Source organism: Macaca nemestrina, chromosome 10, assembly GCF_043159975.1.
Source record: "Macaca nemestrina isolate mMacNem1 chromosome 10, mMacNem.hap1, whole genome shotgun sequence".
Classification (NCBI taxonomy): Eukaryota; Metazoa; Chordata; class Mammalia; order Primates; family Cercopithecidae; genus Macaca; species Macaca nemestrina.
The window spans coordinates 112578412-112595886 of record NC_092134.1 but is presented as its reverse complement, the minus strand read 5'-3'; the positions used below and the strand labels follow the sequence as shown (position 1 = coordinate 112595886).

Genomic DNA, 17475 nt, shown 5'->3' with positions numbered 1-17475 from the left:
TCTTTTAACATCTTTATACTTCTACAAATAAGTATTATCCTTCCCTGTTCCTGGTTAAAAAAAAAATTTAAAAATCACCTTGAAGATCTCCTTTACCACAATCCTGCTTTACCCAGTTGCCAATTCTAGCAATTAACTAAAAAACTGAAAACAGAAACTCTCCATAAAGGAGCCTTCTTTATTTATTACCAATTAACTGTCACCATTGTCAAGTTTCAGAATACACCGTAGTAGGTCTAAACATTGTTTAATTTGTTCTATGTGTTACCTAGCAAAACACCAGGCACTTTAAAAAAGGCAATACAATGATTAGGGAAAAGTATTAACTGACATTCAACACAAAGTATACTAAAACCCTGCTCAATAAAGCATTTCCTGATGCACTGGAATGATTGGTAGTTTGGTCTCGTAAATTCTTCTGGGTTCAGTCAAGAATATTACCTCAAGCTTAGTACTAAAAAGAAAGTCTACTGTCATAAATTATTCCTAGCTCCACTCACATTGTCAGCCTAACAGTGTTCCTACTATTATTTTCAAACAAACAAATTTAGAGTTTTTCTGAATAACCGAATTACAATACTACACATTGAATATCCCTTATCCAAAATGCTTGGGATCAGAAGTTTCAAATTTTAGATTTTAGAATATGTACATTTTATTTGCCAGGAAGGCCTCCCTAATCTGAAATCTGAAACACTCTTAAGCATTTTCTTTCAGCATTGTGTTGACAATGCTCAAATTTGGAGCACTCTGAATTTCAGATGTTCAGATAACAGATGCTCAACCTATACATTTTACTTCAATGACCTCTCTCACCACCCAGGATTTTACTCTGAGAGGAATAGAGAGCTGTTTTAAATAATATTTCCTTTTTTGCTGTTGTTGTTGACAGGTGTATTCATTTTATGAAATAACAGCATATGTGAGCATCTTCTTCAAAAAATTAAATTTAAATCAAATTAAATCACCATAGTACAGATGACTGTAGCTATCTGACACTTGTTAAAACTCTGCATAGGGAGGATGGATATTCAGAATTTACCTGTTTCTTTTCTGGAATATTTTCTACCCTATCAGACAAGAATCTAGCCTGCATGACTTTCAGTGCAGGAAAAGTTGTTCTGAAAATTGGTGGGGGGTGAAGAGAGGCATTTTGAGTTGTCAGAATTATTGGGAAGTGGTTGCTATTGGGATTTACTGGACAACAGGCACAGAAACAAGGCATCCTACAATGAAATTGACAGTCTCATTCAAAAAAGAATCATCCCAGGTTTTACCTGAGTTTCAAATGCTCTAAGAGATACTCATCTACATGAAAAGTCTATTATAATGATCTGAGTCTAGAACTGAACTCCATTTAACTATATAAAGTACCTGTTGTCATTTTGATATACACTAAATCTCCCAGAAAACTAAGGGAAGCTTATATTGTTTTGTTTAATATTACAAAGAGGTATTCCTATTTCTGAATATCATCTCATCAATGGAAATGTCACTCATGGTATTTGAGTAGCTAATACATCTGTTTCAGTTTGCATTTGTAGTTATTATATATTTAAAAATTCTACATATAAGTGGTAAGCATCTGCCTACTTCATTATGTCTTCTAGTGTATTCACACTCAAGCATACTGAAATACAAATTATGCTACAAATTATGCTTTTATTACTCTTTTATATTACAGTTGAGATTGACATTGGGTCTGAGAGGTAATATGAGACCTTGAAAAAGATCAATATTGAACTTGACAAATGTAATACTAAAAAATTAGGAGTGGGTTTACAGGATATCCCTGAGATGACAAGATACAAACCAAATGCTTTTCCATTTGGCCTCTCTGATAGTATGAGTTACCACCTGTGAAGGAAAGTAAAATTGTGAAAAGACCAAAAACAAATTTTAAAAAGGGACATAATATAGAGTCTGATATAATATTTGTCAAAATTTCCCTCTTTGAGTTGGTGTTGGACTAAAATATTGTTTGTATCCAAAGGTGCAATAAAATCTTCTAAATTTCTTTAAGCTACGATTTCAAGACATTCCAAGGTTCCCAGCAACAGGCTGGGTTGGAGATGGGCAATGGTAACAAAACAACAAAACATAAATTTCAAGAGATAACGAAGAAAAAAATAAATGTTTGATCTGAGTATTGTAAATACTGAAATACTTTTTCATAGAAATCTAATGTTATCTCTCTATATATATTTTTAAATTTCCAGCCATGCTCTTTCCTGCTGTATGCCCTTCCCTCCTTTATATATTAAATTCCTCCTCTTCTCCTAGTGTTCAAAGGTTTTCCTCAATAAGGGCTCAACTGACTTGCAACGTAAGTTTAATACCTTGTTAAACAGTCTCTTATCAGCCATACTTCTCCTTTACAGCCTCGATACAACTATCATTAAATAATTATTAACGTATTCACTGCTTAAAGTGTGGATTTTCTTACAGAATGTCAGGCCTATTTAAAATAACAAGTCATATTTATACTGTACAGTTTGGAATAAAATAAATTAAAAAGGGCAAAAACCTTTTATTTTTTTCTTCACTGTTTATCCTGAGTTTCTAGCATGGTACTTTGCACATAGCAAGTACTCAAAAAATGTCTTGTACAATAAAGAATTGTTCAGTTCAGCTCTCTATATGGGAGGGAAAGACGAATGGATCTATTTATTCACTCAAAAATTTAACAAGTGTTTATGACAATTTCTGTGCTGGCTGCTGCTCATATTTTTTCTTAACTTTTACCTAATTTAACTTTATATTCTAGACACTGCTAATTTCTAACTTTATCAAAACACTTGTCTAGGATTAGCCAGGAATTACATTTTGATGAGGACCACCAAAACGTTAAGACAAAAACCTAATACCATATCAAAAAAAAAATGAACAAATTAATGAAATGTCTAGGTAAGAGCTCTCTGGCTACTAAAACCTGGCAAGTAGAAGGTTGTAACTGATATTTACCTACAGTTCAATTACTTTAATACACAACACATGACATGACTGCTTTACTTTTGTTTTTAAGTAGTTTTTGAAGTTAGTAGTTTTCTCTATCCTGAGACTGAAGCCCCAGACAACAATCTCAAGACATTAAAAATACATATACATGGTATTTTAAGCAATCCTTTAGTAGTTAGCTATATGTTATTTGATTAGCAAAGTATTTTTTTTTTTTTTGATACAGAGTTTCGCTCGTGGCCCAGGCTGTAGTGCAGTGGCATGATCTCGCCTCATTGCAACCTCTGCCTCCTGAGTTCAAGCAATTCTCCTGCCTTAGCCTCTCAAGTATCTGGGATTACAGGCGCCGACCATCACGCCCAGTTAATTTTTTGTATTTTTAGTACAGACGAGGTTTTGACATGTTGGGAAGGCAGGTCTCGAACTCCTGACCTCAGGTGATCCACCCACCTCGGCCTCCCAAAGTGCTAGGATTACAGGCGTGAGCCACCCTGCCTGGCCAGAATTTACTTTTAACCAAGCTCCAATTTTGTTTAAAGCATTTTCAGTAAGTGAAAAGAACATACTTGCCCACTGTTATGTGAAAATTCCCTGCTACTTTATTGACATATAGATGGCCATGAATTCTGCATGCATCTGGAGACGGTGATGAGTCATCTTCTCTGTTAAAATAAGATATATTATTTAAAGCACATTCAACATAGTTACCATTTTATGATGAGAAAAATGTGTATAGAAAAAAAAAATCCCTAAAGATCATTTTTTAGGTAATATTCTAAATGTTAAAAATAGAATAGCAGTTTCCTGAAGTCTAGACATTTATAAAAATTACACATCTATAAAATGGGAAAAAAATACTTATTTAATATCTGTTACATTTACATAAATTTGAAATTCCATGGTTCTTCAACTCTAACCAGAGGACTAAGTCCAGTGACAGAAGACTAAAACAAAAGAATTAGTCCAAAAAGACCTATTTTCTTCATTTATTTCTGGTACTGTAGCAGGGAGAGGGAGGGAGGGCAGAAATATGATTGAGGTAAAGGAAAGGTATGCCACCTAAGTTCAAAGAGACAATGACATTTTCTTCGTAAGCAAATGTAAAATCTTGCACATTTTTATTATATTTATGATTATAGCATTTCCAAATATCCACTAATCTTTTTTTTTTTTTTCTTTTGAGACAGAGTCTTGCTCTGTTACCCAGGCTGGAGTGCAGTGGTACAATCTGACTCACTGTAACCTCCACCTCCTGGGGTCAAGCTATTCTCTTGCCTCAGCCTCCTGAGTAGCTGGGACTACGTACATGCACCCACCACGCCCGGCTAATTTTTTTGTACTTTTAGTAGGGATGGAGTTTCACCACATTGGTCAGGCTGGTCTCGAACTCCTGACCTCAAATGGTCCGCCTGTCTTGGCCTCCCAAAGTGCTGGGATTACAAACGTGAGCCACTGTTCCCAGCCTCTAATCTTTAAAATACAAAAACGTGAAATAAAATTTCTAACCAAAGCTTATGGGTCCTCAAAATAGTAAATGAAACTAATTTTTCTTAAAACTCAATATAATTTTATATGGAGGTATACCACGCATAAAAAAGAAAATTAAATGCAAATAAATATTTGTGATAATTCTGATCAAAATCACAGCCTATAAATTTAAGAGCAAAAGGTATCTTTATAGTAAAGAATGATTCTATTTTCCCTTCTTAAGAAAAATAAGATTCAGAAAACTAAACCAACACTTTAGTTTTAACTATGTCAAAGTAAATTCATAATAAACAGTTGCACATTTAAAATACAGATCTCACCTTGGTGGAAGAGCTGTTGATGCACTTTTAAAAGCACTTTTAAATATCACATCTTGAAGTGAATGCTCTTCTTGTAGCCTACTCTGAATCAGCTGCAGCATCCTAAATAAGAAACAAGCAATAGTTTAGAACTATAGAAAGGTACACAAAGAGAGCTGACACTTATTCAAAAATGACAATGTTTAGCTGACTTAGCTAAACCATACGTTTATTATTACAGGATTTCATATTCTAAAATAACATACCAAGTTTTCTTTGGTCATTTCCTTGAAAGCAAGTGAGGCAGGGCGGCTAGAGGTCTAATAGCTGAGCTCCATAAGCCTGTTTGATCCTATCAGTAATGGATGTGCAGTCAGGACCACCAAAGTAGGGCTTCTACTCACTTAAGTATCTAAATTAATCTTTCATGCATACATGCACAATTACAAAATTCTTTTCTTTGTCAGACACTGAACGAAATAGTATAGATACAAAGAGTAAGACAAATAAGGGACTATACAATAGACTTGAGGGACTTGAAGTGGTACGTTACTCAGCATAAACTCATACCACAAGTATCTCATTTTCATTACAAGAATTTCTCTCTCTACAATACTTCTACCATTGAGCTGTGTTAACTCCTACAATTTTCAGCAATAACTTTGTGTCATTAGATGTAGTACTATTTTATCTCTTTTAATTCTATTTCTTTAAATAACTTATATTCCAAGTCATCTGTAGTAAAGTTCAAACTTGGTAAGTACAAAAATTATACACAGTGGGAAGGGAAGAATAAACAAGCGGAGCACAGATAATTCTAATAGCAGTGAAATCATTCTGTATGGCAGTATGGTAGATACATGTCATTATACATTTATCAGAACTCACAGAATGTACGTTCAACACCAAGAGTGAACTCTAATGTAAACTATGGTGATGATGTGTCAACACAGGTTCACTGATTATAACAAGTATATCCAACCTGATGCAAGATGTTGATAATGGAGGAACCCATAGGGGGATGGGTATATGAGAACACTACTTTCTGCTCAATTTTGCTGTGAGTCTAACTACTCTAAAAGAAAAATACATATATATAACTTGGAAAAAAGTTATAAACATAGGTACTCACAAAAAGAAAGCAATTGTAAATCTCATTATACTTTACCATCCCACCATAATGATAAAAAAAGCACTTTCCAGATGTGCAAGCAGATTAAAAACTCACACATCATCTATCTAGAAAATTAGTAAAACAGGCCTATTTAAAATAACAAGTTATATTTATACTGTATAGTTTGGAATAAAATAAATCCGAAATCTAGACATAAAAAGTAGAAACCAGAAAGGTTCTGTCCAGGGTTTGAAATTTACAGTTAAAGAGAGATTAACTGTGATCCTAAATATTTTAGGAAAGTATTATAGAATATCAATTGAGAGAAAATTTAAATCTCTTAGAAAATTCCAGAAGTAAAGAACATTTTGGTATGCACATTAGTTAGGAAGATATAAACCTTGGGGATCTCTAGGCCATTCAAGAGCTATTCAATAATTTTAGAATCAAAATGTGATAATCTAGGATGCTTCAAGAAGCCAGATCCCATCCTCAGATTCAGACATTTGAAGACTTAAAATCTTTGGATCCAATGCCAGCAGAAATGGAAATCTTCACATTTTTTTGTGTGTCTTGTATATTGAGAGTTCAACTTTTGAAGCACAGCAGTGATCAAGGAGTTTGATGACAACAAACTATACATACATGTATATGTATGTATGTATTATGTGTGTGTTTATGAAAAAAATTTCTGCCTTCACTGTGTCAATAAATATCCCAAGCCTATATTCCACACATGAAGGTATGCAGAGAATACTATGATGGCAAATTTATATCACCTTAAGAGTAGAAATACAATCTCTTCTCCCACTTATTACTAGTTTCGAGCATTGAAAAAAATTCTAAATGAAAGGAGAAATCTCACTTTAATGTTTCTGGATCAAAGTAAAGTATTTCATCTGTGGATGGCTTTCTACTAAAAATTCTAAGAGCCCAGAGACAGCTAACATTCAGTGCTTTTGTTCACCGACATTCAATTTCAACTTTCATATAAAAACTCCCTCAAGTGGTAAAACTGGAAATTAAAAGAGAAAGACCCTTGGAATATACTTAGGGACTAGAAAAAAAAAATGGATAAAGAAAAAAAATTTGGAATAATCTTAAACTATATAAAGCCTTTATAAGTGCAAGACATAACCTAGAAAATAAAAAGCAATATATGGGGGGTGGGAGACAGAAGCACTTATAACAAAGAACTATTTTCTTTAATTTAAAAATAATTCTTACAAAAAAACTAACCAGCAAAATAGGCATATAGGCAAACATTTTCACAAAAAAATATAAATGAGGAAAAAAAACCCACAAAGACAGTCAATTGATTCATAAAGAAATGTTAATTAATAAAAGCATAGTACCAATTTTCACCCATCAATCTGGCATATATTTTTTAAAATTCTAGGTATTCCCATTGTTGGTGAGGTTGTACAGAAACAAGTACTCTAGCCTTTTGGAGTATAACTGAAATAATAATTTGGGAGGACATAGGCACTATCAAAATGTTAAATATCCTGAGAGAAAGAAATTCTATTTCTAGAAATACACAAAAACACAAACATATACACAATTAGGTTCAAGAATGTTCACTGAGTATTGTTTTTAATATTAGAATTCTGAAAGCAATCTAAATACCCATCAATAAGGATCCAATTAAATAAACTACAATCTATCCATAAAATAGACCATTATATATACAGAAATGAGTTCAAAATATCATGTTAGGTAGAAAAAAGCAACTTAATTCTGTATATATATTTCTATATATAAATAATTATGTTTTTATATGTAACACATTATAAAATATATAAATATATTATAAAATATATAATGAACATATAAACTTATATATTATAAAATATATAATATACTCATATATATCAGAACTATATAGAATTATATACTATATAGATTATATGTAAGAATTATCATAATTTTGTATATATACACAGAAATATATATAATATACATATTATATACATACACACAAAATGTCTGTCTAGAAGGCTACCCAAGAAACTTATTACTGGTTATTACTGCTAATCAGTGGTATTAGTTTGCAGAAAGAGAAGGGGGCTTTTACATTTACTTTGTATCTAGGTGCTCAATCTTTTGGCTTCCCTGGGCCACATTGTAACTATAGCTGATGAGTTAAAAAAAAAAAAAAAAAAATCACAAAAAACTCGTAAATTTTTCCGAAAGTTTACAAATTTGTGGCCGGGCACAGTAGCTCATGCCTGTAATCCCAGCCCTCTGGGAGGCCGAAGTGGGCGGATCACTTCAGTTCAGGAGTTCAAGACCAGCCTAGTCAACATGGTGAAACCGTATCTCTCCTAAAAACACAAAAAATTAGTTGGGCATGGTGGTGTGTGCCTGTAGTGTGCGCCAGCTACTAACGAGGCTGAGGCAGGAGAATCGCTTCAACCTGTGACGCGGGGGTTGCAGTGAGCCAAGACTGCACCACTGTACTCCAGCCTGGGCGACATAGTGAGACTCTGTCTCAAAAAAAAAAAGTTTACAAATTAGTGTTAAGCTACATTCAAAGCCTTCCTGTAGGGCCGCAGGCTGGACAATCTTGCTTTACATCATTTCTATTCAAATTGAATTTTTAAAATAATCATATATTACTTTTGTAATCAAAAAAATGTTGATATCATTTTAAATAAAAACTAAAACTTATGAATCAAAGTTTACCAGAAAAAAGATTATGCATGACTTTAAGATCTGACGGTTTTTGAAATTGTAAAGATTATATTATATACTAAATTATGCTAATAATTCATCCAAAGAAATCCCTAGAGAAATGTGTTAGTCCATAAATAGTTTACAATAGACAAAATATGACTTAGATTTCCATGGAGCACAATACTTTGTTCTCTTATTACCTCTGCCACTCTTTCTGCTGTGGTGAAAGATCAAATACTGCCTGAAATGAAAGAAAACATAATCACTAGCACTGTCAAATTATATTGGCTTTTACACTACAATTTTAAAATTTGTTCTTTGAGCAAGAAACATAAACTTAGAGTGTTGTTAAAAACAAGTATTCATGGTTTACATTCAACTTCTACTAAGTCAAATGTGCTATCTTTACTGAAAAATAGCATAAAGAAATTTTACAAATCACAAATATTTTCCTGTTACAGTTATCGACATTTACAGGAATATATGCAAGTTGACAATTTATCACATGTACAAAATGGTATCTTAGGGCTTAAAATCATTTAAATGATGCTAGCATGAAATTCACAAGTATTGGGGTAGAAAATGACATACAGAGTTATATTCAAGCATCCAAAGCCCAAATTCTTGCTGGTAAAATACCATAATAAAATCAACAATTTTTGAAATGAGTTCAAAAATAGCACAGTAATTCCCAAATGCATTGATCAACAAAGAACTACTTAAGAAATTTTATCTAGGTATGATCAAAGTCAGACTTGGCTACTTGTAGAGTCAGAGAAAAATATGCAAACTTCCCATAGTAGCTATATCCACAATTTAATTTTGCAACAATAATCCACCTTTTGGCCGGGCATGGTGGCTCTCACGCCTGTAATCCTAGCACTTTGAGAGGCCAAGATGGGCGGATTGCCTGAGCTCAGGAGTTCGAGACCAGCTGGGGCAACAAGGTGAATCCCTGTCTCTACTAAAACAAAAAAAAATCAGCAAGTGGTGGGCTCCTGTAATCCCAGCTACTTAAGAGGCTGAGGCACAAGAACCGCTTGAACCCAGGAGGCGGAGGCTGCAGTGAGCAGAGATTCTGCCAATGCACTCAGTCTGGGCAACAAAGTGAAACTCCGTTTCAAAAAAAAAAAATCCACTTTTCTAGTCCTAGTTCACAGCACTACTTCTGTGACTTTTAAATTTAATTTTGTCAATCTGGAACCTGCCTCTCCCATAACTGTGAGCCTCATGTCTAAGTTTTATACAACCATATGCTCCAAGTTAAATTGTCCCAATCTTTCTGATGTTTCCTTTGATTATACCTCCTGATGAATTTGCCTAAAGCAAGCTACCAAACCTTTTTCACATTATAGCACACAAGGAAAATGCTAACATCTAAAAAACACACCAATAAGGCTGTTTGCAGTTACTCTCCAGCTAATGTATAAATAAAATGATTGCCAGTGGGGACTCTATGATTCTTCCTTTGAATTCTATAACCTTTGTACAATGTTTACTTAGCACAAAGGTATAAAGAAACTACTTTGCTAGGCCCTATGCTAATTCATTTTCTCACTTAACCTTCTTAACAACCTGGCGAATTTGTTACTCCTCTTCCCTTTTTACATAGGAGGAAGCAGGAGCTCAAAAAGTTACAAACTTTCCAAAATCACAGAGAGTAAGTAACAACCAATACACAAATTCAGCTCTATCAGATTCCTTACTTTCCCACCTTTAAAAATTTTTTCTTATCTTTAAATAGTAACTAAATGCAATAGAAATAGTAGAATAGTAACTATCATAGCACATTGTATGATCATGGCCTGTAAACTAGCAAAGTTATCAGGGCTAGGTTTTTAATATTCAGAGTACATATTAAAATAATGAATGAAAAAATATTTAAGTTAAAATTACATTTTTAATAATTTTATATTAAAAATAATAATTCTTAAATACTTTTATATAAATTAGGACAAAGGAATGAATAGTTTCCTAAAAGCATTGTTAAACACTTTAAATATTACTGATGAAAAGTATACAATTAAACAATTAGAAGTTCTTAACTTTCTCATTAATATACAACTTTTAATTATAACAATTTAAATAAAATCTTCCTGCTCCATAAACTACTGGAAGAGATGGCAGAAACTGTTTACAATGAAAACAGTCAACAATACTGTCCCAACTGCATAATTCTAACATATCACTATTGCCTAAAACCTGCAAAGCATTTTATAATACATTTATGAGAACTACAAAGAAGAAAGAATGAAATTAATGATTCTCAAAAGCTTAAAATCCAGCTAGAAAGACAAGAGGTGTAGGGGGAAAAAAAAAGATAAAATCAGGCATCTCATAAATGTCAAAAAAAAAAAAAAAAAAGAGAGTGACCGCAACAGTTAGAATACGGACAGAATGCTTTAACAGTGTAAGTGACTTTTAGAGGATACATTCAGGATTATAATACATAAACATGTAATTCTCAGTGTCAAAAAGAAACATAAAAATGAGGATGCAATCTTTATTATCATCTTAAATCATTTAAAATTAACATTCATATGTTGGAAACTTTCATGAATTTATACAAGACCACATACAAACGAAACCAAATTGAGAAAGAGCCCAAAACAAGTTTATTTCATAGGATAGAAAAACCCATGTGAAAGGGATTTTCCCAGTTCAGAGCAACAGAGAAAATGGGTAATAAAAGATAACAGCAGAAAGATACAGGCAGTCATGCTATAATCCATAAAACATACCTACATATTCTTGCCGTAAAATAAATCTCAAAAAGTCCCTCCTCAACAGAATGGAGAATCCAGAAATTAAGCTGCACACCTACAGCCATTTGATCTTTGACAAAATCAACAAAAACAAGCAATGGGGAAAGGACTCCCTATTCAATCAATGGTACTGGGAGAACTGGCTAGCCATACGCAGAAGAATGAAACTGGGCCCAGATCTTTCACCATATACAAAAATTAACTCAAGATGGGTAAAGATTTAAATGACCTTAAACTATAAGAATCCTAGAAGAAAACACAGGAAACACCATTGTGGGCATCAGTCTTGGAAAATAATTTATGACTATGTCCTCACAAGCAATTGCAACAAAAACAAAAATTGAAAAGTGGGAGCTAATTAAACTAAAGAGCACAGAAAACAAAACAAAAACTACCAACAGAGTAAACAGACAACCTACAGAATGGGAGAAAATAGTCACAAACTTTGCATCTGATAAAGGTCTAATATCCAGACTCTATAAGGAACTTAAATAACTGAACAAGCAAAAAACAAATAACCCCATTAAAAAGTGGGCAAAGGGCATGAACATACACTTCTCAAAAGATATACAAGTGGCCAACAAACATGAAGAAATGCTCCATGTTACTAATCATAAGAGAAATGCAAATCAAAACCACAATGAGAGGCCATCTCACATCAGTCAGAATGGCTATTATTAACAAGTCAAAAAAGAAAACCAAAAAACAAAAAACAGATGTTAGAGAGGTTGTGGAGAAAAAGGAACACTTATATGCTGCTGGTAAAAATGTAAATTAGTTCAGCCAATGTGGAAAGCAGTTTGGAGAGTTCTCAAACAACTTAGAGTATTATTCAACCCAGCAATCCCATTACTGGGTATATACTCAAAGGAAAATAAATCATTATATGAAAAAGACACATGTACTCCTATCTTTATTGCAGCACCATTCACAATAACAAATACATGGAATCAACCTAGGTACCCATCAATGGTAAATGGGATAAAGAAAATGTGGTATACATGCACCAGGGAATACTATGCAGCCATAAAAAAAGAACAAACTTTTATCCTTTGCAGCAACATGAATGCAGCTGGAGGCAATAAACCTAAGCAAATTAATGGCAGGACAGAAAACCATATACCATATGTTCTCATTTATACTGTATGTTCTCATTTATAAGTGGGAGCTAAACCTTGGGTACTCATAGACATAAAAATGGCAATAACAGAAAGTGGGGACTATTAGAGAGGAGAGGGAGGGAGAAGCGAAAGGGCTGAAAAACTATTGGTTATTATGTCCAGTACCTGGGTGATGGGATCAGTCACACCTGAAAACCTCAGCATTATACAATATACCGAGGTAACAAACCTGCACATGTACCCCATGAATCTAAAATAAAAATTGGAAAAACAGTACCTCTTCAAAATGATAAACAAAATAAGGTAAGAATGGCAGAAAATTAAAAAAAAAATAGTTAAAGTTAAATAAGTATTCTTAAGATAGTATAAATGCAATACAAATATTAAAGTATCTAATAATAATCACTTAGATCAAAATAAGCAGATAATAGTGTAGTATGCTGTCATCTATGAATCTGTAAGGTTACTAAGCTCATAAAAAATTACTTCAAAATCAGTTTTTTTGAGTGGCAAAACGGGTCAGAAAGTAGAGTCAGAGTGGCAATAACCAAGTTACTGCTTCTGTAGAAATTTCTATTTAAAATGTATATGTCAAAAGGCATATATCAAGTTTGTAGCTGTAAACTAAAATTAATTCAATAATCAAAACTGGCCAAGGACTTCATTTTCTTTCCTTTAACCCCATACATTCAGTACTTCTACTCCCCGTCCTTCACCTTCACTCTTCATTTTGCAAATTTGCTAAAAGAAGGGTTCACAATTGTCAATGATTTAAAAAAAAGGAACTCAAGAACGCATGTGTAAATACAAGTACCACCACGCCAACAGAGCAGTCCGCAACTAAAAGTTGCTGAGGTCCTCATGCTTACTCTCAAAAGTTTCTTTAGGGCTAGTTCTGATCATGACTTGTTATCACCGTATCTGCCACTGAAATGTGAAGATATTTTCTGATAAATCAATGATGTTATATTCAACTTGTGCTTTGAAGATAATAAGAAAATGTCAGCATTTCACACACTGTGGGAAATAGAGGCATAAAGGAGGAAGGGAGTAGTAATGCCCATTCTCCTCTTAGAAAGATACTGCTTTATTCCTGACTGTAAGAGAAATACAGTTCAAATATTTTAAATACTTAAATTTGGTAATAGTAGAATACAAACTGGACATAAAAGTGCCCAAATCACTAGAGAAAAAGAAAAAAGCTCATCACTATATATATTAGAAGAAAAGTGAAAAGGAAACTACTGGAAAGTAGTAACAAAAATATTTAAAAAGGTTATAAAACAGACTTTAGACACATCCAAACTACATCCAAAATGTTAATAATGGTCACCTCAAGATTCTGGTATATAACCTAACTTTTCTGTTTTTCCCCCTAAATTTATAATAAAGAATATGGATTACTTTTGAAACAAAAGAATTATACTAAAAACTATTTCAGACAAAACTAAAAAGCAACTATCAAAACTGTCTTCGAGGGTACAATTCCTCAACCCATGTATTTCAAAAAACTATGTGAATCAAACTTACTGGTTCATAAACTAGACCATCTGCAGATGCAACCATTGTTTCTGCTAAATCCAATACATCCGCTCCAACATCTGCATACAGAAAAGAATTAGAAGTTTTACATTCTATGCTTGGCGGCAAACCATCCCCAATATAAACAAATTACGACAACTAACAGAAAACTCACCAAGCCAAAAACAAAACCAAAAAAAACAAAAAAAACTCACCAAGTATGTAGAATCACTTCCTATATATTTGTCCAAAAGCTAAAAGTAGCCTTATATAGCTTTGGTGGAGATTATTCCAAAATGTAATAATGTTTTTTCTACTTCTTACCCAGTAAAAAAAAAAAGATAATTCAAGATCTCATTTAAAAAGGATAAGCGTTACTGAATTGAAGATCTTTGCAAATACTGGCAAGAACTTCATCACAAGTACTAAGTGGCTGCTGAACAAAATATTAATTCCTAGAAATATTTTTAGAGATTAAAAGAAATCTTAAAGCAAAGCTACAAATCAACAAATAGGAAATTTTATTTGGAAAAGGCTAAAATTTAACAGTATGCAAACATCCAAAATAAGGCAGAATATCATATATTCAGAATTACCACTAACTACAAGTTTAAATATAAAGTATTTTTTTATCTCTTAAAACCACTAACATAAGGAAAACTATATTGAAAAGAAAAGATTCAAGGTCATTCTGAGATGAAATCTCACAGAAAATAACCTCTAATTAATTGGGTAAAATTATTTCATACTTCTAAAAATGTAAAAATTTTCTGAGTTCTTGGTCTGTAATATTTAAGCAGTAACTCATAAAATATTTTTCATGCAAAAGCATCCTTATTTTTGAAAACAGTATTGATTCAAACATTCACTATGTGGCATATTAGCATTGTTCCACTTCTACTAGTAAAACCAAGTGAGTCCAGTGAAGAAAAAAAAAGGGTAACCTATCACCATTAACTTAAAAAAACTGGATCTGTATTTTTAAACACAAGAGTAAACATAAAGGGTCGTAAACTGAAACAGTGACATGAGGATATGCTTGTGAAACATGGGTATAAAAGCTAGTACTCCAAACAAAAAGACAGAAAGCATGTACATAAACTAGAAAGCTGATTCATAAACATTTCCTCCAACTTTCTTTTAATTATACTAATGTGAAAGTTTTATCTCTTCTCTTTATGGAAAAGACACTTGAAGAATATAAGCTGAGAAGTAAGACAATTTACATTATTAAATAATATCACAGTAAAACTTTAAAATATTATAAAGGAAAAATAAAGTAAAACCAGTGGTTTTTATTTTTGATTGGCAATTGTTTGAACCATAACCTACATGTGGATTCAGCAAGTTGAAGGTGTACTTACACTGACACTTCATGGCAACAGTAATATCTATATTGATTCTCAATTTACTGAAAGACAAAATATTAAACATTAGTACCTACCAATTAATCAGCAAACCATGAGAAATATAAATCAACTGACCTATTAAAAACTTGGATTTCAAGTAGAATTATGTCGATTAGAACTTGAATTGCATTTCTCATGGCCAAAACAAAGGCTCTTTAAAGTACAAGTTCTATTTGCCCTTATTCCAAAAGCCTTTCTGACTTCACAGGTTTTGAACACAGTATCCTTTAATAATGGCAACTCTATAATCAATAACTCTAAGCAAGCCAGAAAAAAGTCTTAACCTCTTAACCTCTATTTACATAAACTTTCGATAGAATGTTCCTTTAAGAATGTAAAACTCTCAAAATCAAGAATTAGGAATTGTCTTTCTTCTCTGTTTATCAAATACCATATATTAAGCATGATGCTAGATGTCCTACAAATATTATCTTCTTTATTCCATATCATGGAGCTATAAATGGATGGCTTCACAGATTTTCAAGAAAACCACTAGTGTTCAGGGTAGTATAAATACCTGGATTAAGATCACATCACCATTAAAGTGCTATACTGGAAACTAGGTCTATGTAACTCAGGATAAATGCAACCAAACTACCAAAAGTAAATCACCTGATGCTTAAAATTTTTCATGGTCTTTCATTTTCAAATGATTTGATCAAATCAATTTTCGAATACCAGAATGAAGCACAGTGAATAACAGACTGGCTATGATCAAATTCAGTGCCATGCTTTCTATCAAAACTTTTTTCTGTGTAATAATTTTCATCTGATTTTAAAAAAGGAATCACAGATTTTTAGACCTTCATAAAGTCTTAAAGTCATCTAGAGTTCAAACTGTGCTCCAAATAACCCAGGAGTTTAGGCTCAGGAGATTAGGAACCAGGAGTAGGCCAAGTAGACAAGCTTCCGCATATCCTTACCATGCTTATGTGGCGAACTATGTAATACATAAGACTTCATTTGGAATAAAATGAAGTATTGCATTGGTGCTGAAAACAATAGCAAACTCTTTGAAAACCAATGCTATCCTGAATAATACATTAGAGATGAAGAAACTGAAGTCCAAAAGAAATCAGTGGTGTGACCTGCCCAAGGTTACACAGCAATTTACAAATGTTGACTAATTTAATTCTCATAAACCTCTTGAGGAAGATACTATAATTGCTGTCTGTACTTTACAAAAAAGGAAACTGAAGCATACACAGGTACAGATTTAGTAAGTTCCCTAAAAGTATGTAAACGGCAAACCTGGATTGTAATTGAAAACTAAATGTGTCTTCCTATTTGGTACAATCTTAATATTAGAAACCTATTATCTTCATTCTATTGAAGAAATCCAAATAATACAAATGAATAGATGTAAAGTGTATGATTAAGGTACTATATTTTCAAAAGTTTAAAAGTAATCTTATTTGCATAAACATTTAGCTTAGGTATAATTTATAGATATCAAGTCATAAGGGTATACAATGTATCCTTAGATAATTTATTTTCCAGCTCACACAGATCAATTAGGTATTTCAACCAGTTTAAAATATTAAACAATTTCCACAATATACATATCTAAGGAAAAATATTCCCCTAACTTTCTGAAACAAAGCATGCTAAATCAAAGAACCTCAGTTTTAGAATTCAACCACTATTTAAATGATTCTAAAAGGTTTCACTTAATGCATGCAATTAATGAGAATTTTTCAGGATGATCTCTTCAGAACTAAAACAAACCAAATCTAGAAGGTTATACTTTTTCTTTTTTAAAAGGTATGCTCTTTTTAAAACAATTTGAATCTAAAGGTATTTCAAGAAGAAAAAAAATGATTACCTAGAAAAATCCTTGTCTACTTCGTACTCATACTTCATCCATGTATCTTGATATACTGAGAATTCCATTATGGTTAATAAAGCCATAGTTGTAAATGCTATTAGAGAAACTGGGAAATCCAACAACAAAAGAAAAACAGAATGAAAACAATTAAAAAAAAAAAGCAAAGAACAGGAAACTAATTTAAGTGAGATTAAATTTTCAAAAGAAAAAGCCTAATAATGTAATTTCTATTTGAATGAATACTATAGAAGGTTTTTATTCAAAATGTTTATTATACATTTTATCTAATACAG

General features: G+C 32.5%; 1 protein-coding gene across 2 annotated transcripts in view; it reads right to left on the bottom strand.

Moving 5' to 3' along the window:
* Positions 1-17475, bottom strand: part of LOC105492190 (ERGIC and golgi 2) — a 48242-nt gene that overhangs the window by 20068 nt on the left and 10699 nt on the right. For both annotated transcript variants that reach the window (XM_071071966.1, XM_071071967.1), the window contains 6 exons: positions 17180-17288; positions 15310-15356; positions 13955-14025; positions 8739-8779; positions 4767-4868; positions 3525-3620 (listed from right to left, as the gene is read on the bottom strand). In XM_071071966.1, coding sequence (XP_070928067.1) covers positions 3525-3620; positions 4767-4868; positions 8739-8779; positions 13955-14025; positions 15310-15356; positions 17180-17288 — 466 coding nt within the window. The remainder of the gene's footprint in view (positions 1-3524; positions 3621-4766; positions 4869-8738; positions 8780-13954; positions 14026-15309; positions 15357-17179; positions 17289-17475) is intronic.